Source organism: Acinonyx jubatus, chromosome D1 (assembly GCF_027475565.1).
Source record: "Acinonyx jubatus isolate Ajub_Pintada_27869175 chromosome D1, VMU_Ajub_asm_v1.0, whole genome shotgun sequence".
NCBI lineage: Eukaryota > Metazoa > Chordata > Mammalia > Carnivora > Felidae > Acinonyx > Acinonyx jubatus.
This window is the reverse complement of record NC_069390.1, coordinates 97,287,058-97,309,271: the sequence shown is the minus strand read 5'-3', so window position 1 is coordinate 97,309,271 and position 22,214 is coordinate 97,287,058. Positions and strand designations below refer to the sequence as shown.

At 44.4% G+C, this 22,214-nt stretch overlaps 1 protein-coding gene across 7 annotated transcripts in view; it reads left to right on the top strand.

Annotated features, from left to right (window-relative positions):
- The window catches only part of KMT2A (lysine methyltransferase 2A), an 83,137-nt gene that overhangs the window by 55,571 nt on the left and 5,352 nt on the right, over positions 1 to 22,214 (top strand). For 4 of the 7 annotated variants that reach the window (XM_053204023.1, XM_053204028.1, XM_053204027.1 and 1 more), the window contains 11 exons: positions 169 to 329; positions 705 to 887; positions 1,107 to 5,346; positions 6,086 to 6,166; positions 7,212 to 7,270; positions 8,377 to 8,547; positions 10,356 to 10,430; positions 20,157 to 20,335; positions 20,496 to 20,599; positions 21,327 to 21,410; positions 21,840 to 21,969. In XM_053204023.1, the coding sequence (XP_053059998.1) occupies positions 169 to 329; positions 705 to 887; positions 1,107 to 5,346; positions 6,086 to 6,166; positions 7,212 to 7,270; positions 8,377 to 8,547; positions 10,356 to 10,430; positions 20,157 to 20,335; positions 20,496 to 20,599; positions 21,327 to 21,410; positions 21,840 to 21,969 (5,467 nt within the window). Of the gene's footprint in view, positions 1 to 168; positions 330 to 704; positions 888 to 1,106; positions 5,347 to 6,085; positions 6,167 to 7,211; positions 7,271 to 8,376; positions 8,548 to 10,355; positions 10,431 to 20,156; positions 20,336 to 20,491; positions 20,600 to 21,326; positions 21,411 to 21,839; positions 21,970 to 22,214 lie in introns of all 7 variants that reach the window. The other 3 variants (XM_053204025.1, XM_027036626.2, XM_053204029.1) reach the window with 2 other exon arrangements.

Sequence of the window (22,214 nt, the reverse complement as noted above, 5' to 3'; positions counted from 1 at the left end):
GGAACAGCCTAGCCAGGGGGATCTATCTATAATAAGAATCCATGAAGTGAAGCTGAATTCTGTCAACCCAGGAGGCCAGGGAACCGAGGATGAGGAGAGGTTTGGGCACGTGTTCGTCTCCGCCTCTGTACTCTCGCTGGTGGTGATTTTGATGGATCTGTTTGCCAGGTGTTCCAGGGTGTACTGGAGTACCACGGATGCTCGCAAGCGCTGTGTGTACACGTGCAAGATAGTGGAGTGCCGTCCTCCGGTTGTAGAGCCAGATATCAACAGCACTGTGGAGCACGATGAAAACAGGACCATCGCTCACAGTCCCACGTCTTTTGCAGGTGAGACTTTAATCGAGATGGGACTTGAGTTTGATTTTTGGGAGTACCGTGATTGAAGGCAGAAAAACGTCATCCCTCTGGGAGGTGTCATTTGTTTCTATTTTGATTTTTACCTTAACAGCTTACTTTTTATTGGTGTGTTTGTTTATTTTATTTTGTTTTATTTTATTTTATTTTATTTTATTTTATTTTATTTTGTTTTGTTTCTTTAAGATTTAATTTTTAAGTAACCTTATACACCCAACGTGGGGCTCAAACCCACAGTCCCGAGTTCAAGAGTGCATGCTCCTCCCGCGGAGCCAGGCAGGCGCCCCCATTTGATGGATATTTTAATTGGACTCTTTTTTAGTAACGAGTGTTTCTTTCCTACCACAGAAATTTCATCTAAAGAAAGTCAGAACACAGCTGGAATTATAAGTCCTCCTTCACCAGACCGATCTCATTCGCAAACCTCTGGTTCCTGTTTTTATCATGTCATCTCGAAGGTCCCTAGGATTCGAACACCTAGTTACTCTCCAACACAGAGATCCCCTGGCTGTCGGCCATTGCCTTCTGCAGGTAAAGGACCTACCTCGTTGACGAACTTGACCCAAAAAGGTTAGCTCAAAGATTAGCCTGTGGTTCTTGCAGGCAACTTTATCTCAGTGACTTTGGCTCATTGAAAATCTTGATCGTTGCAGTTTTCAGTGAAAAGTCATTGCTGAGTCATTGAAAGCAGTGGCTACCGCACGTTTGTCCCTCTCTGTAATAGACTATTATTTTCTCTCTCTTGTTCAGGAAGTCCTACCCCAACCACTCATGAAATAGTCACAGTGGGTGACCCTTTACTCTCCTCTGGACTCCGAAGCATTGGCTCCAGGCGACACAGCACTTCTTCCCTGTCACCCCAGCGGTCTAAACTCCGGATAATGTCTCCAGTGAGAACTGGGAGTACTTACTCCAGGAATAGTGTTCCCTCAGTCTCCGCCATCGGGACTGCCACAGATCTTGAGTCAAGTGCCAAAGCAGATCACGTCTTAGGACCGCTGAACTCAAACAGTAACTTAGGGCAAAACACTCCCACCTCTTCAAATTTGCAAAGGACAGTGGTTACTATGGGCACTAAAACCAGTCACTTGGACGGATCTTCATCTTCAGAAATGAAGCACTCCAGTGCTTCCGACTTGGCATCCAAGAGCTCCTCTTTGAAGGGAGAGAAGGCCAAAGTGCCAGGTTCCAAGAGTTCAGAGGGATCTGCACATGCTGTGGCTTATCCTGGCATTCCCAAACTGGCCCCGCAGCTTCATAACACAGCATCTGGAGAATTAAATGCTAGCAAGATCGGCACTTTTGCTGAACTCTCTTCGGTGCCGTTTTCTTCTAAAGAGGCCCTCTCCTTCCCCCCACTCCATCTGAGAGGGCAAAGGAACGATCGAGACCAACACGCAGACTCGAACCAATCAGTAAACCCCTCTCCCGAGGAAGATGCGGAAGTCAAAACCTTGAAGCTATCTGGAGTGAGCAACAGGTCATCCATTGTCAATGAACATGTGGGATCTAGTTCCAGGGACAGGAGACAGAAAGGGAAAAAGTCTTGTAAAGAAACTTTCAAAGAAAAACATTCCAGTAAGTCTTTTTTGGAACCTGGTCAGGTGACCACCGGTGAGGAAGGAAACCTAAAGCCGGAGTTTGTTGATGAAGTTTTGACTCCAGAATTTATGGGGCAACGACCATGTAATAATGTTTCTTCCGATAAGATTGGAGACAAAGTCCTGTCTATTCCAGGAGTCCCCAAAGCTCCATCCATGCAAGTAGAAGGATCTGCCAAGGAATTACAGACACCCCGGAAACGCACGGTCAAAGTGACACTGACGCCTCTCAAAATGGAAAGTGAGGGCCAGTCCAAGAATACCCTGAAAGAAAGTAGTCCCGTTTCCCCTCTGCAAATAGAGTCAGCGTCTCCAACAGAACCAGTTTCAGCCTCTGAAAGTCCAGGAGATGGTCCAGTGGCCCAGCCAAGCCCCAATAATACCTCATCCCAGGATTCTCAAAGTAACAATTATCAGAATCTTCCGGTTCAGGACAGAAACCTGATGCTTCCAGATGGTCCCAAACCTCAGGAGGATGGCTCTTTCAAGCGGAGATACCCCCGTCGCAGTGCCCGGGCACGCTCTAACATGTTCTTCGGGCTCACCCCACTCTATGGGGTAAGATCCTACGGTGAAGAAGACATTCCATTCTACAGCAGCTCAACTGGGAAGAAACGAGGCAAGAGATCAGCTGAGGGACAGGTGGATGGGGCCGATGACCTAAGCACTTCTGATGAAGATGACTTATATTATTACAATTTCACTAGGACAGTGATTTCTTCAGGCGGAGAGGAACGGCTGGCATCCCATAATCTATTTCGGGAGGAAGAACAGTGTGACCTCCCGAAGATTTCTCAGCTGGATGGTGTCGATGACGGCACAGAGAGCGATACGAGCGTCACAGCCACAGCGAGGAAGAGCAGCCAGATTCCAAAGAGAAACGGCAAAGAAAACGGAACGGAAAACTTAAAGATGGAGCGGCCTGAAGACGCCGGCGAGAAAGAGCACGTCATTAAGAGTTCCGTGGGCCACAAAAATGAGCCAAAGATGGATAACTGCCACTCTGTGAGCAGAGTTAAAACACAGGGGCAGGATTCCTTGGAGGCTCAGCTCAGCTCATTGGAGTCAAGCCGCAGAGTCCACACGAGCACCCCGTCGGACAAGAACCTACTAGACACCTACAACACCGAGCTCCTGAAATCGGACTCGGATAACAACAACAGCGACGACTGTGGGAACATCCTGCCCTCGGACATCATGGACTTCGTCCTAAAGAATACCCCATCCATGCAGGCTTTGGGCGAGAGCCCAGAGTCCTCTTCGTCGGAACTCCTAAATCTCGGTGAAGGCTTGGGTCTCGACAGTAACCGGGAAAAGGACATGGGTCTTTTCGAAGTGTTTTCTCAGCAGCTGCCCACGACAGAACCTGTGGACAGTAGCGTCTCCTCCTCTATCTCAGCAGAGGAGCAGTTCGAGCTGCCCCTGGAGCTGCCGTCTGATCTGTCCGTCCTGACCACCCGGAGTCCCACGGTCCCCAGCCAGAATGCCAGTAGACTGGCTGTGATCTCTGACTCAGGAGAGAAGAGGGTGACCATCACAGAGAAGTCTGTGGCCTCCTCTGAAGGGGACTCGGCACTGCTGAGTCCCGGAGTAGATCCGACGCCCGAAGGCCACATGACTCCCGATCATTTTATCCAAGGACACATGGACGCGGACCACATCTCCAGCCCTCCTTGTGGTTCAGTGGAGCAGGGTCATGGCAACAATCAGGATTTAACTAGAAACAGTAGCACCCCCGGCCTTCAGGTACCTGTTTCCCCTACTGTTCCTATCCAGAACCAGAAATATGTGCCCAACTCTACCGAGAGTCCTGGCCCATCTCAGATTTCTAATGCAGCTGTCCAGACCACTCCACCCCACCTGAAACCAGCCACTGAGAAACTCATTGTTGTTAACCAGAACATGCAGCCACTTTATGTTCTCCAAACTCTTCCAAATGGAGTGACCCAAAAAATCCAATTGACCTCTTCTGTTAGTTCTACACCCAATGTGATGGAGACAAATACTTCAGTATTGGGGCCCATGGGAAGTGGTCTCACCCTAGCCACGGGACTAAATCCAAGCTTGCCAACTTCTCCATCTCTCTTCCCTCCTGCTAGCAAAGGATTGCTCCCCATGTCTCATCGCCAGCACTTACATTCCTTCCCCGCAGCTACTCAAAGTAGTTTCCCACCCAACATCAACAGCCCTCCTTCAGGCCTACTTATTGGGGTTCAGCCTCCTCCAGATCCCCAACTTTTGGTTTCAGAAGCCAGCCAGAGGACAGACCTCAGTACCACAGTAGCCACTCCATCCTCTGGACTCAAGAAAAGACCCATATCTCGTCTGCAGACCCGAAAGAATAAAAAACTCGCTCCCTCTAGCAACCCTTCAAACATTGCCCCTTCCGATGTGGTTTCTAACATGACACTGATTAACTTCACACCCTCCCAGCTGCCAAATCATCCCAATCTGCTAGATTTGGGCTCACTTAACACTTCATCTCACCGAACTGTCCCCAACATCATAAAAAGGTCTAAATCTGGCATCATGTATTTTGAACAGGCTCCGCTGTTACCGCAGAGTGTGGGAGGCACTGCCGCGGCGGCGGCGGGCGCATCAACAATAAGCCAGGACACTGGCCACCTCACCGCGGGGCCTGTGTCTGGCTTGGCATCCGGTTCCTCCGTCTTGAACGTTGTATCCATGCAAACCGCAACAACCCCTACGAGTAGTGCATCAGTTCCGGGACATGTCGCGTTAACCAACCCCAGGCTGCTCGGTACCCCGGATATTGGCTCAATAAGCAACCTTTTAATCAAAGCCAGTCAGCAGAGCCTGGGGATGCAGGACCAGCCTGTGGCTTTACCACCAAGTTCAGGAATGTTTCCGCAACTGGGGACATCCCAGGCTCCTCCTGCCGCGATGACAGCGGCATCTAGCATCTGCGTGCTCCCCTCTGCTCAGACCGCGGGCATAACGGCCGCGTCGCCTCCGGGGGAAGCAGAAGAACACTATCAGCTTCAGCACGTGAACCAGCTCCTTGCCAGCAAAACTGGGATTCTCCCTTCCCAGCGTGATCTTGATTCTGCTCCAGGGACCCAGGGAGCCAGCTTTCCCCAGACAGTAGATGCCCCCAACAGCGTGGGGCTGGAGCAAAACAAGGCTTTATCCTCAGCTATGCAAGCCAGCTCAGCCTCTCCTGGGGGCTCTCCGTCCTCTGGGCAGCAGTCAGCAAGCCCCTCCGTGCCAGGTCCCACCAAACCCAAACCAAAAATCAAACGGATTCAGCTGCCTTTGGACAAAGGGAATGGCAAGAAGCACAAAGTTTCCCATTCGCGGACCAGTTCTTCTGAAGCACACATTCCAGACCAGGAAGCCAGCGCGACATCCCTGACCTCAGTCACAGGGTGAGAGATGCCAATATCCGCTCTGCTGGGTGGGAGGGATCTTGTGCTCGGGACTAGAGGCTGGGGCAGTGGCAGTCTTCTGGGAGGGACGTGTTGCATTGCTCGGGGGTGTTCTGGCTTGTGACTTTGATTTTTTTTTTATTTTTTATTTTTTTTCCCCCTCACAGCAGTCATTTCTAGAGCAAAATTTAGTTCCGTCCGTGGGCAGTTTGTCTCTGGGATAGAACCACATCTCTAATTACTCTTTGATTTAAAACAGTGCTGCTGTTTGCTCTTGGCGTTTGGTTTTCTGGGGACGGGGCGGGGGGGGGGGGCTGGTGTTTGTGTTTTTGTTTTTGTTTTGCTGAGGCTTAGGATACTGAAGGACGATTATTCCCGTCCAGAGGGCAAAGCCACCTGTTGTAGATCCTCATGAAGTCCCTTTTGAGAACACTAGCATGGGGTGTAACGCATGTAAAGTACACAAGTGAAGTTTTACATATGTGTGCACCCGCGTAGCCACCATGCAGATCAAGATCTAAAACATTCCTAGAGTTCCAGAAGCCTCCTTGTGCCTTCTCTTGGTCAGTATGCCCTCAAGATAACCACTGTCTAACCTGTGTCACCACAGATTAGTTTTCTCAGCTCGTGAATGTTATCAGATCCATCGTGGTAGAGGCATTTCTTTAGACTGAGCTGTGCATTTGGCACATGTTTCCTGGTGGTTTTTCTTGAAAAGATACAAATGGTTCCGTTCCAGGACTCCAGGAGCAGAGGCTGAGCAGAAGGGGACTGCTGATGTGGAACAGTCGTCCCAAAAGGAGTGTGGGCAGACCACAGGGTAAATATGCAGATCATTTCTCTAAGGTTAAGCCCTCAGTTCTGTCCACCTCATTTAAAAAAAATAGTTCTTCCTGATTTGTATTATTTTTGTTGCCAAAGCTTTTTCTTGTTTGTTTGTTTATCTATTTATCTATTGGGGTGGGGGAGGGGCAGAGAGAGAGGGAGAGAGAATCCCAAGCAGGCTCCATGCTGTCAACACAGAGCCCAACGTGGGGCTCGATCCCACAAACAACGTGATCGTGACCTGAGCCGAAATCAAGAGTGGGACGCTTAACCCAACGGAGCCACCCAGGCGCCCCTTTTTTACATAAAATGAATAATGCTATACATATTGTTCTGTACTTGGTTTTGTTTTGTTTTGTTATTTATTTAAACAGTCCCTTATCGGAGTCCCTGGGTGACTCAGTGGGTTAAGCGTCCCACTCTGGATTTCGGCTCAAGTCATGATCTCATGGTCATGAGATTGAACCCCGAGTTGGGCTCTGCTCTGACAGTGAAGAGCCTGGGCATTCGCTGTCTCCCTCTCTCTCTGCCCCACCCCTGCTTGCACTTTCTCTCTCTCAAAATAAATGAATTAATTTAAAAAAATAAAAAAGATAAACCGCCCCTTATTGATATGCATTTGGGTTGTTTCCAAATGTTATTTAATTTAAGAAAAGGGAAACTGGTGGTGGTTTTCTGGCTCAGGCAGCTTGCTTTTATTTTTGGTTAAATCAGTTAACTTCAGTGATTCCAGAACTGCTTTTTTTCTAATACTGAGGGTATGAGAAAAATTTCAAGGATATAATGTACAAACTGCAAAAGCAGAAATTCAATGTCAATATTTGGGAAAGAATCTCATAAGAGATAGTTTTATGTTATGTACCTTATAGTAGTGTGATGGTGTTTATTCAACAGGTAATACACAAATCATCCTGTGGTTCGTTTCTAGTAGTTGTTTCATATAGCCCATACAACAGTATGGCAGACTGTGGACAGTTTTTATCTTTGAATTAAAGAGCTAGCTGATGTTACATCTCACATTTGGTTTTCCTTTCATTTAGGCAAGTTCTTCCTGAGATTCAGACAACACAAAATTCAGCAAATGAACAAGAAAGTACAGGTACGTGGGTAGGTAAGAGGTTAGAATTAGAATTCCAAAGCCAAACGTACTATAAAAATTGCCTACGTTATCTACTAGCTTTCTAAATTAAAAAATCTTAAGCTCCAAAGAAGTTAAGTGATTGGCCAGAGGTGTAGACTAAACCTCAGAGCGTCTGTCTCCTGGTCCAGTGCCCTTCTACTACATATTCTATGATCAGCTGTCAAGTAGTCTTCTGTTCCACTTGCTCTACAGCAGTGTGATTTTACTAGCTAGCGATTACCTGACTTCATCCCTCAGTGGTCACCGAAGAAAGCCGTATATCTGGTCACAACCGCAGATGCATCTCCATAGCACTTTCCATCATCTGTGCTAATGAATTGGGTCAGTAAAGAACCGGTCACTTCAAGATTAGTAAGATCTGGGTATAAAGCTTTGCCCGTTTTCATCGAGGGAACTTCTCAAAAGAGAGGCAGCTAGAGAAAATGCTCAAGTGTAACATGTGGGATGTGATCCCATTCTGCTGATTGGCTGATTTCTCAGAAGAACTGATACACCTCCTTCTGCAAGAAGGCGGGGGTGTGGGGGGGTTGGTGGCAGGCTTTGGAGCCATATGGGTTGAAATCTCATCTTATATGAACTTGGGCTACTTACTCTCTGCCTCGGGTTTCTTGCCTTTGAAGCGTACATTATAATAACACTTCCCTCACTGGATTGCTGTGAGGTTTCTCTGAGTTAATACACAGGAAGTTCCTAGAAGAATGCCTCGATGCCTAGTGCTTCATTCATATCCATCATTATTAGTTTTTAGCTTTGACCCTACTGGGGGCAGTTGCTTATTGAAAAACTATCAAATTGTCATACCAGGAAGTCATACCACAGAGACAGCATGACTTAAGGTAAAAAAAAAAAAAAAAAAAAAAAAAAAAATCCGTTTCTGTCACTCTCCAGCTATGACCTAGGACAGGCTGCTCCACGGCTTTGAGCCTCAGATTTTGTTATCTGTAAATGGGAGTGATCCTACCAACCATGGAATGTTGTTAGGCTTGGAGATAACGTATCAGTGCTCAGTAAGTGTTTGTTTGCTAATGCAACCACTTTGGCCCCTATCTGTTTTCTCCCTGTAGAACCTAAAACAGTGGAAGAAGAAGAAAGCAATTTCAGCTCTCCACTGATGCTTTGGCTCCAGCAAGAACAGAAAAGAAAGGAAAGCATTGCTGAGAAAAAGCCCAAGAAAGGACTTGTTTTTGAAATTTCAAGTGATGATGGCTTTCAGATCTGTGCGGAAAGTATCGAAGGTGAGTGGATTAAATGAGGTCGGGGGGCACCTGGCTGGCTGCTTTGTGGAGCATGTGACTCTTGATCTCGGGGTTGTGAGCTCGAATCCCACGTTGGGTGTAGAGATTACTTTAAAAAATAAAAATAGAAAAACAGGTTGTCTCGCTAGCTCAGGCCCTGACTCAGCCAGATCTGCCCTTACGTACATTAATTAGTACCATTGATGTGGGTAGTTTTGTGCGAGGTGTTATGGAAGATACTCGAAGGCTTTATACATCTAACTTGTCCTTAAGTTCCTGGAGAGATATAATCCATAACTTAGCTGAGCACATGAGACCTCTTCTCTCTCCAGCCTTGTCTTCTGTGATTTCTTTGTGTACCTTCACTGCCATTCTGTCTCACCCCGTGCCTTCTCCGTTTCTTCCCTCTGCCTGGAATGTTCTTTCTACCCTGGTATACCTGGTAAACTCTAGCTTGTCCTTCAGGGTTCTGCTTGGAAAGTCTTCCCTGACCTTCTGAGGCAGATAAGCACTCCCACTCCTTCCTTTCTGCTCCTTTTGGAATCTTAAATGCTTCTCGGTATAGCTTAAACTTTGTTTTGTAAATGTCTGTTTGCTTTTACAGTTTACTCAACAGGGAACTTCCTAGAAGGGCTGGCATTTTATTTTCTTGTTCGTCAGCTGTTGAAGAACTAGTGAACTTTCTCTAGGCAAGAAGTACTAGAGGAGTTGGAAGGAAAGAGCGATCCCTGTGGGTCAGTTAGGGTTATTGAACCCAGGAAAAATGGTGGAATAGAAGATCCCATTAAAAGAGGTAATAGGATTTGAGTTAGGAAAAGACAAACGGGAAAGGCTTTCTAAAAAGAGACACACGCACAGTTAGACAGGATTGCATGTGGTGGGTTTAGAGCATCCTCACGTGGGAGAGGACCTCGAAATCCTTATCGGGTAGTAGTGAGATAGAAAACTGCGAAGGTTAATTGGGCACAAGTTTTGGAGGGCGTTCAGTGCCAAACCATGAGGCCTTTGGAAATCTGGAAAAGTGAAATAAAAGCAGAATTTCAAGAAGCGTAAGGTCGACTCAATTAGAGACATGGAGGTGGCAGGAGGTCGCCAATGAGAGCATAGCTACAGTAGAGATGTCCGGTAATAAAGCCCGTTCCCAGCAGGCAGAGAGAGGAAAGAAGGATGGACATACTTCATGACTGCTTGGATACGGAGAGCAGAGAGAGAAGGTGACTGAAGATTCAGGCCTGGGTCACTAAAAATAAAAAATAAATAAATAAATACAAAGATACGTAAGGAGAACAAAAAAGCTACGTTGAGTGTATGAGTGCCACATACAACACATTGAGCGTGATGTGCTGGTGACAAGTCCAACAGACAGTAGGAGATCATAGAATCTTAAGTTGGAGCTGGAAGGGACTGAAAAGGTTTTCTCGTCATACCTCGTAGTTTTAAGGAACAGAGGTAAAGATCTCCCCAGAGTCTGGGTTAAATCATTAATGCTAATACTGTTTTGTTCAGGGGCATTGGGAATAGAAGTAACACCATGCATTCAGGTTTGGGACCCGGACTACCATCAAGGGATGTGAACGCTTTGGGGATTCAGGGGTCATTTTCAGAAGGTGTGAACCTCCTTTCTAACAGGAGGAAGCACTGCTGGGTAGTGCCCCTGCCCAGCCTCTTATGCACGGAAAACATTAAAACTAAGAAAACAAAAAAACCATTTTAGAAGGGTGTTTTCACCCTGTAGGGATTCTAAGCTCAACGTTTGTGCATGCCATTGGTGTTGGAAGTAGTTGACCAAATATTTCATTTCTGCACAGATGCCTGGAAGTCACTGACAGATAAAGTCCAGGAAGCTCGATCAAATGCCCGCCTAAAGCAGCTCTCATTTGCAGGTAACGGCCGCAGTGGTCATTTTATTCTGAATACTCTGTCTCAGAGTATTCTGGTAGCTTGTTGGTCTAAAACTGTAGAGTTGATTCTACAAAAATGTCAAACTTTTAAAAAAAGAAAATGGAATTCTTATAGTATACAGCACACCCACTTAAAGCATACAGCTCACGGCACCTGGGTGGCTCAGTCGGTTAAGCATCCGACGTCAGCTCAGGTCATGATCTTGTGATTTGTGAGTTTGGGCCCCTCATCAGGCTCTGTGCTGACATCTCAGAGCCTGGATCCTGCTTCGGATTCTGTGTCCCCGTCTCTCTCTGCCCCTCCCCCGCTCACACTTTGTCTCTCTCTCTCTCCCAAAAATAAACATTAAAAAATAATAGTAATAGAGCATACGGTTCAATGGCTTTTAGTGTATTCACAGAGTTGTGCAACCATCACTACGGTATAATTCCAGAACGTTTTCATCATCCCTTCAAGAAACTCCATACTCATTAGCAGTCACTCCTCAGCTCCAACACCCACCACCATTGATCTACTTTCTGTCTCTAGGTATTTGTATGGAATCATACAATTATATGGCCTTTTATGACTGGATTCTTTGATTTATTTATTTAATGTTTATTTACTTTTGAGAGAGAGACAGAGTGCAAGCAGGGGAGGGGCAGAGAGAGGAGACACAGAACCCAAAGCAGGCTCCAGGCTCCGAGCTGTCAGCACTGAGACCGAAGCAGGGCTTGAACTCAGAAACCATGAGATCGTGATCTGAGTCGAAATCGGACGCTCAACCAACTGAGCCACCCAGACGCCTCTGGATTCTTTGATTTAACATAGTGCTTTCAAGCTTTCTCTCTGCTGTAATGTTGCATCAGTACTTTATTGTATTCTTTTTCTTTTTTTTTTTATGCTTATTTTTGAGAGACCACGCACGCGTACACAAGTGAGCGGGGGAGGGGCAGAGAGAGAGTGGGACAGAGGATCTGAAGCAGGCTCCACGCTGGCAACAAGCCCAATACAGGGCTTGAACTCAGGAACCACAAGATGGTGACCTGAGCCAAAGTTGGATGCTTAACCGACCGAGCCACCCAGGAGCTCCATTGTTTTCTTTTTTTTTTTTTTTAAACAGATGAATTTTTTTTATTGAGGTAAAATTCACATAACATAAATTTATCAATTTAACCTTATTTTTTTCCAGAGTAACCCATTTTTAAGTGTACAATTCACTGGTGTTAAATGTATTCACGTTGTGCAACCATCCATCCATCCCATAACTTTTCTTCTTGTGAAACTGAAACTCCCCTTTCCCCATTGTCTCCCGCCCCCGGCAACCACCATTCTCCTTTCTGTCTGTATGGATTTTGATTATTTTCAGTACCTCATGTAAATGGAATTATACGATAAGTGGACTGGCTCATCTTGCTTAGCATTATGCCCTCAAGATTCATCCATGCTGTAGCAGAGTGCAAAATTTCCTTCCTTTTTAAGGCTGAATAATATTTCACTGTATTTATATGTCACCGTTTGCTGATTGATTCACCCATCCACGGATACTTGTTGCTTCCACATTTTAGCCATTGTGAATCGTTCTGCTGTGAATGTGGGTGTATAGACATCTATTCAAGACCCTACTGTCCAGGGCCCCTGCGGGGCTCAGTCAGTTAAGCGTCCAACTCTTGGTTTTGGCTCAGGTCATGATCCCAGGGTCGTGGGATTGAGCCCCGCATCAGGCTCCCCCCTGGTTGTGGAGTCTGCTCAAGATTCTCTCTCTCCTCTCTCTGCCCCTCTCCCCTGCTCTCAAAAAATCAGTAAATAAATGAAATAGTTCCTATTAAAAAAAAAAAAAAAAAAAAAAAAGACCTTGCTTTCCATTTCCGGGAGGCATATACCCAGAAGTTGAATTGCTGGATCATTGCTTTTTGTTTTTTTTAATGGTAATTCCATTTTTAATTTTTTAAGGAACCACCATACTAGTTTCCCCAGTGGCTGCACCATTTTACATGCCCACCAGCAGTGCCCGAGGGTTCCAATTTCTTCACCTCCTCTTTTTTTTGATAGCCAGCCCTTTGTTCTGGCCAAAAGGACAGAATTTCCTTTGATTTATCCATGTCGTTTACTGCCACATGGAATGGTGGTAAGAAACCATGTACTTTGGAGGGAGAAAAAACTGAGTACAAGCCACATTTCTGCCCTTTTGCTATCAACATTCCACTGAGTGCAAGCTAATTGACTTCTCTGAGTCTCAATATCCTTATCTAAAAGGGAATATTGGGACACCTGGGTGGCTCGCTTAGTTGAGAGTTCGACTTTGGCTCAGGTCATGATCGCGAGTTCCTGAGTTCAAGCCCCACATAGGGCTGTCTGCTGTGAGTGCTTCAGATCCTCTGCCTTCCCTCTCCCTGCCTCTCCCCCACTCATGCTCGCTCTCTCTCTCTTAAAAATAAATAAAAACATGAAAGAAAAATAAAAAGGAGGGGTGCTTGGGTGGCTCAGTCAGTTAAGCGTCCCAACTTCGGCTCAGTTCATGATCTTGTAGTTCTTGAGTTCAAGCCCCATGTTAGGCTCTGTGCTGACAGCTTGGAGCCTGGAGCCTGCTTTGGATTCTGTGTCTCCCTGTCTTTCTCTGCCCCTCCCCCTCTCGCACTCTTTTTCTTTCTTTCTCTCAAAAATAAACATTAAAAAAATTTTAAAAAAAGAAAAAGGAATTTTAATGTGACCTTCAAAATTTATAGTGAGGATTAATTAACGTGTTGTGTCAACTATACTCAAATAAAACATTTTTTTAAAAAGGGACCTGACATTATTGACTACTTATATGTATGTAGATAAATACGGTTATTTATATGTATACAAGTAATGTTATTTATTTATATATTTTAATTTACCTAATATGCCAAATAAAGACCATTATCCTTACGGAAAAGATTTGAGACAATTCAGAGAAATCATCGAAGACTAGCTTTGGCAGGGAGGTAATAGTATATTTTCATATATGGTATGAAGTGAGGGTCAACTGCATTCTATTGCATGTGGATACCTGGTTTTCCGAGCATCACTTGTTGAAAAGACTGTCTTTTCCCCCATTAAATGGTCTTGGCACCGTGGTCAAAACTCATGTGACCAGGGGCTCCTGGCTGGCTCAGTCAGGGGAACATGTGACTCTTGATCTCGGAGTTGTGAGTTTGAGCCCCGTGTTGGGTGTGCACATTACTTAAAAATAAAATCTTTTAAAAAAAAAGGCATGTGACCAGATATGCAGCAGTTTATTACTAGACTCAGTTCTATTCCATTAGTCTGTATGTCTGTCTTTATGCCAGTACCACACTGTTTTGATTAATTACTGTACATCTGTGGTAAACTTTGAAAGCAGGAAATTTGGAGTTCTCTGGTTTTGTTCTTTCTCAGGATTATTTTGGCTACTCAGGATCCCCTCAGATTCCGTATGAATTTTAAGATGAGCTTTTCTATTTTTGCAAAAAAATGTTATTGGGATGTTGATGGAAATTGCACTGAATCTATAGATCACTTTGGTAGTATTGACATTTTAACAGTGTTAAGTCTTCTAACCCGTGAACACGAGATATGTTTCCTTTTATTTAGGTCTTCAATTTCTTTTAGCAGTGTTTTGTAGTTTTCATTGTATAAGTCTTTTACCTCCTTGATTAAGTTAGTTTGTAAGTCCTTTTTTCTTTGTGATGCTATCGTAAATAGAATCGTTTTGTAATTTCCTTTTCAGATTGTTCGTGGTTTGTGTATAGAAACTCAACTGATTTTTGTGTGTTGACTTTATCCTGTTACTTTGATGAATTCACTTATTTTAACAAGTGTTTTGTGGTATCATTAGAGTTTTCTACATATAAGATCATATCCTCTGCAAACAGAGATAATCTTACTTCTTCCTTTCCAATTTAGGTGACTTTTATTTCTTTTTTTTACTTAATAGAAGTGGTGAAAGTGGGCATCCTTGCTTCATTCATGACCTTGGAGGGAAAGCTTTCAATCTTTCACTATTGGATATAGTATTCTCTGTGGGTTGGTCAGTACGTGGCTTTTATTAGTACTTCATTCCTTTATATTGCCAAATAATACTCCATTTTGTGGATATACCATATGTCGTTTATCCATTCATCAGCTCATGGACATTGGGTGTTTTTCCACCTTCTGAACCCCTGAACCGTAAGATCATGAGCCAAGCGGAAATCAGTTTCAGACGCTTAACTGACTGAGCCACCAAGGTGCACCCTGTATAGACATGTTTTTATTTCTCTTGGATATATACCGAGGAGTGGAATTGCTGGGTCATGTGGTGACTCTGTGTTTATATTTTGAGGAACTGGGGCACATGGGCGGCTCAGTCAGTTGAGCGACTTGACTTCAGCTCCGGTCATGATCTCGTGGTTTGTGAGTTTGAGCCCCATGTCAGGCTCTGTGCTGACAGCTCGGAGCCGGCTTCTGATTCTGTGTCTCCCCCTCTCTCTGCCCCTCCCCTACTCACACTCTGTCTCTCTCACTCTTTCAAAAATAAATAAATATTTTTTTAAAAAGAAAAGAAAGAAAGAAAAATTAAGCTTTGAGGAACTGCTAGATTGTTTTTTGAGTAGCTGCACCATTTTACACCAGCAACGTTTGATGGATCCAATACCTATATCCTTGTCAACACTTGTTATTGGCTGTCTTTTTGTTATGGGTATCCTCCTGAATTATTTGTTCAAAAATAAATACATAAACTTAAAAAAATTAAAAATAAATAAAACATGATTAACTATTTTATTAACAGGCTTTTACATTTTTATTTTGAGAGAGAGAGAGAGAGAGAGAGCACGAGCAGGGGAGGGGCAGGGAGAGAGGGAGAGAGAGAATCACAGGCAGACTCCACACTGCTAGCCCAAAGCCCAGTGCGGGGCTCAAACCCACAAACCACGAGATCGTGACCCGAGCCGAAATCAGAGTCAGATGCTTAACCAACTGAGCTAACCAGGAGCCCCAACTATTTTATTCACAGATTTATTAACAAAGATTCAGAACTTGGAGATAATCTAGACAAAGATGGAGGAGACAGGCTCTCTCTTACATTAATGGCAGACACATAAATTATGAATACAGCTGATCGGAGGAGCGGTTAAGCAACGGCTGTGAAAATTTTCGACTCCTTTGCCCCTCCATCCAACAATTCCACTTCTAGGAAAGTATCCTCTGGGTAGTCTCAGCCAAGTCATGAAAAATGTATGAGGGTAGGTTAAGCATCCTTAAGTCAGGCTCAGCGGGGTAAGCGCCTGACTCTTGGTTTCTGCTCAGGTCATGGTCTCATGGCTGGTGAGTTTGAGTCCCGCCTGAGGCTCTGCACTGACAGTGCTTGGGGTTCTCTCTCCCTCTCTGCCCCTCCCCCGTTCACGCTGTCTCTGTCTCTGTCTCTGTTTCTCTCAAAAGAAATAAACTTAAAAAATATGTACGAGGGTGGACTGGGAGAGGGGAGATTGGGAAGAGAATTTAAAAGAAAAAATGTATGAGGGTGCTCATTCCAACATGTGTTAGCAAAAAACTAGAGGCAGCAAACCAAATACTCCTCAACAGGAGAATTTAGAAAGAGGTCCAAAGTAAATTAATTGGAAGGGGCTGGTTGTAACCGTATGTATCTGGTATGATCATGACTCCCCTTAGATACGTTCATGTTATACACCCACATATCCACACACGCGTACTCTATCTCAATCTATAGAATGGTTGCCTCAGCGTGTCACCTGGGGAATTCAAATGGGCAACTTGGACTTCCTGTACTGTTTCACTTTATTTCCGTGAGTGGATATCACTTTTATGAATTCTTAAAAAAGAGTTAATTCAAGTGCAGTTGTTAAAAAAGCAGATGGCAAATAAACTTTTAAAAAGATCTTCTGAGCATTGAGTAGGGTATAGAATTGTTGAATCATTATGTGACATGCTTGAAACTAGTGTAGTACTGTATATAAGAAAAAAAGAAAAAGAAAAGACAAAAAGAGTTTGGATTCTCCTAGGTTCTCGGCCTCTGCGCCTCACTCTACCCTCGTGCTAGGCTTGTTCAGCCATTCTCACCCTCTCGCATTACACTCCTGTGATTCATCCAGTCTTCCTACCATCCCTCATATCTCAAGCCAAAAGAGTCCAGTAAATCTTGACTTCTTTCCTTTCCCTCACCATTCACATCCAGTTGGTCGCTGCTGTTGACTCTACCCCAAAAGTATGCGTCATGTTCCCTTCTTCGGTCTCCTTCTTTCCTCAGGAATAGCCTTTGTCATTCTCTCACCAGTAATCTCAGAAAGCCTTCTAAATGGTCCCTGAGTCTCCCGTCTCCTCCTGGTGGTGAATCCTCAGTGTCCCCAGAAGTACCTCAGAAGCTTCTTTGGTTGGCTACTAATTATAGAATAAAGTGTTCGGCCCTTAAATGTTGGTTATTTAAAAATATTACTGAACCCTTGAATGTGCCTGGCGTCATGTTGGACACTTAGGATATAACTGCTGAGTAGAAGCAGACTCAGGCCTGCTCTCCAAGGTTTCCAACCCATTGACCCCTTCACAACGAGGTCCTTGCCTCACGACTTTCTATCTAGTGGCAGAGATAAGTACTCTGAAGAATGAAATCAAGTGCACAGGGTGGGTGGCTGGTGGCAGGGAGCCTCCTCTAGATAGAGTGGTCAGGAAAGGAGTTTCTTGAAGAGATGACATTAAATAAAGCTGAGGCCTGAGTGATGACAAGAAGGAGCGAGTCATGCGACAAGTAGAGTAAAAGCCCTCAATGCAGAAGAAACAGCACAGAAAAAAGCCCTAAAGTGGGAATACCTTTGGTGTGTTTATTGTCTGTCTCTTCCATGAAATAAAAGCTCCATAAATACAGGTGTTTGCCTGTCTCGTTCACCTCTGTATTCCCAGGCTGTGTCTGGCACAGCAGAACGATGGAAAGAAAATGTGGGATATAGTAGGTGCTCAGGAAATATTCGTTGCATGAGTGAATGAATCGTCCACAATGGAAGAGATTGCTCCCGCAGTATTTTATACTGTACCTTTATTTGGATACTTTCACAGTGTGTGACTTGGGTACCTGTTGGCCTCTCTCTGCCAAGAGCTGGAGAATGGGGGCCGTTCTTTGTTCAAATTCATCTTTGTTCTCCCCATTACTGACACAGTATTTAATCTCGCTTTAAGCCCTCCAGTGAAAGTAGAGTTGAACACTCAGTCTAAGCATAAAAATGAACTTTCTATGGAAATAAGTATGTTTTTCCAGTGTCTTTTTCTGCCTAGGAATCCACAACAATCTAAAATTCCTAGGAAAAAATTTCTTGGGGAAAATCAGTGTTGTGTGGGGAAAGAAAAGATGTTTGCCATTATCTTAATTGGCTTATAAGCTCTTCTATTGGAGGCTTGAGTTGTATACTTAGGTTGAATTCTAACTGGAACACAGTTGTGTCCAAAGAATGTGACTGAAGACTGAACCTTCTATTTGCATTGAAACCAAATGATCTCCCTTAGAAATTCTCTAAGTGAAATAATCAGGCAACTAATAGTAACTTTCCACTCTTCTCAAAAAATTATCAGGGACATAGAAGAATTTTAAAATATGAAAAAGCGACCGCAAGAACAAAGTGAAAGGTAGACAGGGTCCCATCCCCCAGAAGTAATCCTTGTCAACATTTAAACCCAGATAGCCTCCCAGGCATGACACACAGTCCCCAAATTACACTGAGGTTGCATCTCTAAATATGCTTCATAGCACAAAGGGTGTGACTGTTGGAATTGTGCGTGTGATCCTAGCACAACAGACACCCTTGTCTTGATATCTGTTAATAATACCAAAAACAATATTGCAATGAAAGAATATTGTTGACTTTATAAAAATGTAAAGAATATGGGCTATTTTGGGGCTCCTGGGTGGCTCAGCTGGTTATGATACTGGCTCAAGTAGTGATCTTGATGTCCTAAGATGAAGCCTGGTGTCAGGTGCTCAGTCTCTCAAAGTAAATATATATATATATATATATATATATATATATATATATATATATATACACACACACACACACACACACACACATATATATGTATATGTGTATATATATATATGTATATGTGTATATATATGTATATGTGTATATATATATATATATTTTTTTTTTTTGTTTGTTTGTTTTTAAGATTTTACTTTTAAGTAATCTCCACACCCAACGTGGGGCTCGAACTTAACAACCCCGAGATCAAGAGTCACATGCTCTACTGACTGGGCCAGCCAGGCGCCCCCAACATTAGCTATTTCTAGTGTCAAAGTAGTGGAATTGCCCCATCCCTTTAATGCAAGGAGACAGTTCAGAAGGACTTTCACCATCTATGCCCACAACTTATATAAATGTTATTTTTATAATGGCACCTGGATGGCTCTGTCGGTTAAGCGTCTGACCAGCTCAGGTCATGATCTCACAGTCTTTGAGTTCAAGCCCTGCATCAGGGTCTCTGCTCTCAGTACAGAGCCCGCTTTGGATTCTCTGTGCCCCTCCCCCACTCATTCTCTCTCTCTCTCTCTCTCTCTCTCTCTCTCTCTCTCTCTCTCCCTCTCTCTCTCTCTCTGTGTCAAAAATAAACATTAAAAAACTAGTAAGTGTAGGGGCGCCTGGGTGGCTCAGTCGGTTGAGCGTCTGACTTTGGCTCAGGTCGTGATCTTGCGGTCCGTGAGTTCGAGCCCCGTGTCGGGCTCTGTGCTGACAGCTCAGAGCCTGGAGCCTGCTGATTCTGTCTCCCTCTCTCTCTGACCCTCCCCCCATTCATGCTCTGTCTCTCTCTGTCTCAAAAATAAATAAACGTTAAAAAAAAAATTAAAGAACTAGTAAGTGTAATTTTTGTAAACTAAAATCAGAAATGCTCATTAATGTCATGAGACTAAGTGAGTAAGCACCTCTCAAGTGTACTACTCCATACGCTCACTATAACAACAACAAAAGAGAGTTCCGTGCTAGGGGCTTATTGCTAGCCATTCTTTTAAATTTTAGGGAAGTATCTATGTGAGTGTGAAGTTAGAGAACCCAGTTACCCCATTAACCTATAAACAAAAAAGTTGAAGCTCTGTAGTCCAAGGTTCAGAGCTTGTCATGCTAGCAGTGACCTCGGGTGTGGTGTTTAAATTCACTGAGCGTAGATTTACTGACCTGAAAATGCAGCTGGTGACCCCTGCCTCATGTGGGCATTAAGACCACGAAGTGAAATAACACATACAACCTATCTGTGTACATAAGAGCATAGAAAACAGTTTGGTGGTGTGTATGTGTGGTTTTTTTTTTTTTTTTTTTTCACTTAATCGTGAACATTTTCCATATTGGTAGATCTGAGCCTGTGTCATCCTAATGGCTAGTTAATGCTAATTCTTGGCTAGTCTTTAATGCAGTTCACCCCCGAGCAGCCTCTGGCAGAGCTCTTCTCTAGCTCAAGCATTTTTCTTTTGATTTTTTTAAATGTTTGTTTATTTTTGAGAGAGAGAGAGCATGAGCAGGGGAGGGGCAGAGAGAGAGGGAGACACGGAATCCGAAGCAGGCTCTAGGCTCCGAGCTGTCAGCACAGAGCCCGACGCGGGGCTGGAACCCACAAACTGTGAGATCCTGACCTGAGCCAAAGTCGGACGCTCAACTGACTGAGCCACCCAGGCGCCCCTCAAGCATTTCTTTAATACCAGGCAGTCTCCTGTTGACTGCGCCCTCACTACCCTGGTGCCTTCCGTCCGACAGGTGTTAACGGCTTGAGGATGCTGGGGATTCTTCACGATGCGGTCGTGTTCCTGATTGAGCAGCTCTCTGGTGCCAAGCACTGCAGGAATTACAAATTCCGTTTCCACAAACCGGAGGAGGCCAACGAACCCCCCCTGAACCCTCATGGCTCGGCCAGGGCCGAAGTTCACCTGAGGCAAGTTCCATTCTCTTTCGGAAGCAGGTTCGGGTCCCTATATTTTTACGTATGATGGCATTATTTTCCCACGCGACCTTTGAGATTTCCAGCGTCAAAGCTGTCCACTGCTTCTGTTAAAGCCTTTCTGTTACAACACGTTTTCATCTTTTGGCTCCAGGAAGTCAGCATTTGACATGTTTAACTTCCTGGCTTCTAAACATCGGCAGCCTCCCGAATACAACCCTAATGATGAGGAGGAGGAGGAGGTACAGCTGAAGTCCGCGCGGTAAGTCTGGAGTTGAAGGGTCGTTAGGAACACTCTTTGCTCCCCTCTACTCTGGCTGTTCAGGGCACTGTGCGGGTTTGCTCGCATCACAGTTTCCCAGATAACATCTAAGAAGACTATGAAATACAGTTTGTGTCAAGGTAGCAGCATTGCTTCTTGGGCCTTTGGCTGAGATCAAGCATAAGGTAGCAGTAAGCAGGCTGGCACAGAGAGAAATGTGTTGGAGAGGAGAAATTCAGACAACGCTAAGAGGCCGTTTTTCATTTTCTTTAACCAAAGTGTGTATACCCTGTCAGCTCTGGACGTACCACCATAGTCCCCATGGTCAAGTACTATGTATATTATAGGCCTAATTTTTTTTTTTAATATTTTTTTTAACATTTATTTATTTTTGAGACAGAGAGAGACAGAGCATGAACGGGGGAGGGTCAGAGAGAGGGAGACACAGAATCTGAAACAGGCTCCAGGCTCTGAGCTGTCAGCACAGAGCCCGACGCGGGGCTCGGACTCACGGACCACGAGATCGTGACCTGAGCCGAAGTTGGCTGCTTAACCGACTGAGCCACCCAGGCGCCCCAATTATAGGCCTAATTTTATAAGACACTTGTTGTGCTTGGCACTGAGCAAAGAGAACAGTGCAGTCATATTCTCTAGGAACCTTTGATCCAAGACTCAAAACTGATTATCTCCTGAAGAGAACTCATTAGTAATATGCCTGTCTCTTTAGGAGGGCAACAAGTATGGACCTGCCGATGCCCATGCGTTTCCGGCATTTAAAGAAGACTTCTAAGGAGGCAGTCGGTGTCTATAGGTATGGCTAAAATTGTAGAAAGAATTATATGAAACTTATCATTTTCCAAAGTCAAAGGGAACCAAATGCTGGAATGACCCTTCCCCCCCCTTTCAGTAAGTGAGGTTTTTCTCGCTATTGTTGATGGAACCTGATGTTCTGAGATCCTGTACTTCCTTGCGTTGAACAAGGAACTTAACATAGTGAGCATTAAAATACTGCTACTTCTAGTATGTTATAGAGTGGAAGAAATCTTTCCTTGGCCGTTTGTTAAAACAATGAATATACTCCTCAAATCAAGTGGGTCCAGATTCTTTTTTTCTCTTCAAGTGTCTGTCCTTCCTGGGGAACTAACAGACCAGGAGGCTTTAGTCATTTATTCATGTGTTCACACAGTTAACCAGATTTGCAAAATCCATGGCTGATCTCTTTTCCGTCTTTATGCCCTAGGTCTCCCATTCACGGCCGGGGTCTTTTCTGTAAGAGAAACATCGATGCGGGTGAGATGGTGATTGAGTATGCTGGCAATGTCATCCGTTCCATCCAGACTGACAAGCGAGAGAAGTATTATGACAGCAAGGTGAGTGGCCCGCTTTCACCGTTCCACTTCTGGTGTTGCATGTGGAAAGGGGCCATCGACTACAAATACGATCCCTACAGCCCAAAAGAAATAGGATATTTTATTACTTTGAACATCTTTTTTTTTTTTTTTTCTTACACCTTTAAAATCTATGGTGGGCCCCAGGAAAAGCTCAGAATCTGCCTTAAGGATTGGTACCCAATGAAAATCTTTGTAGGTTTGTCTGAGTGGACCAAAATCACATG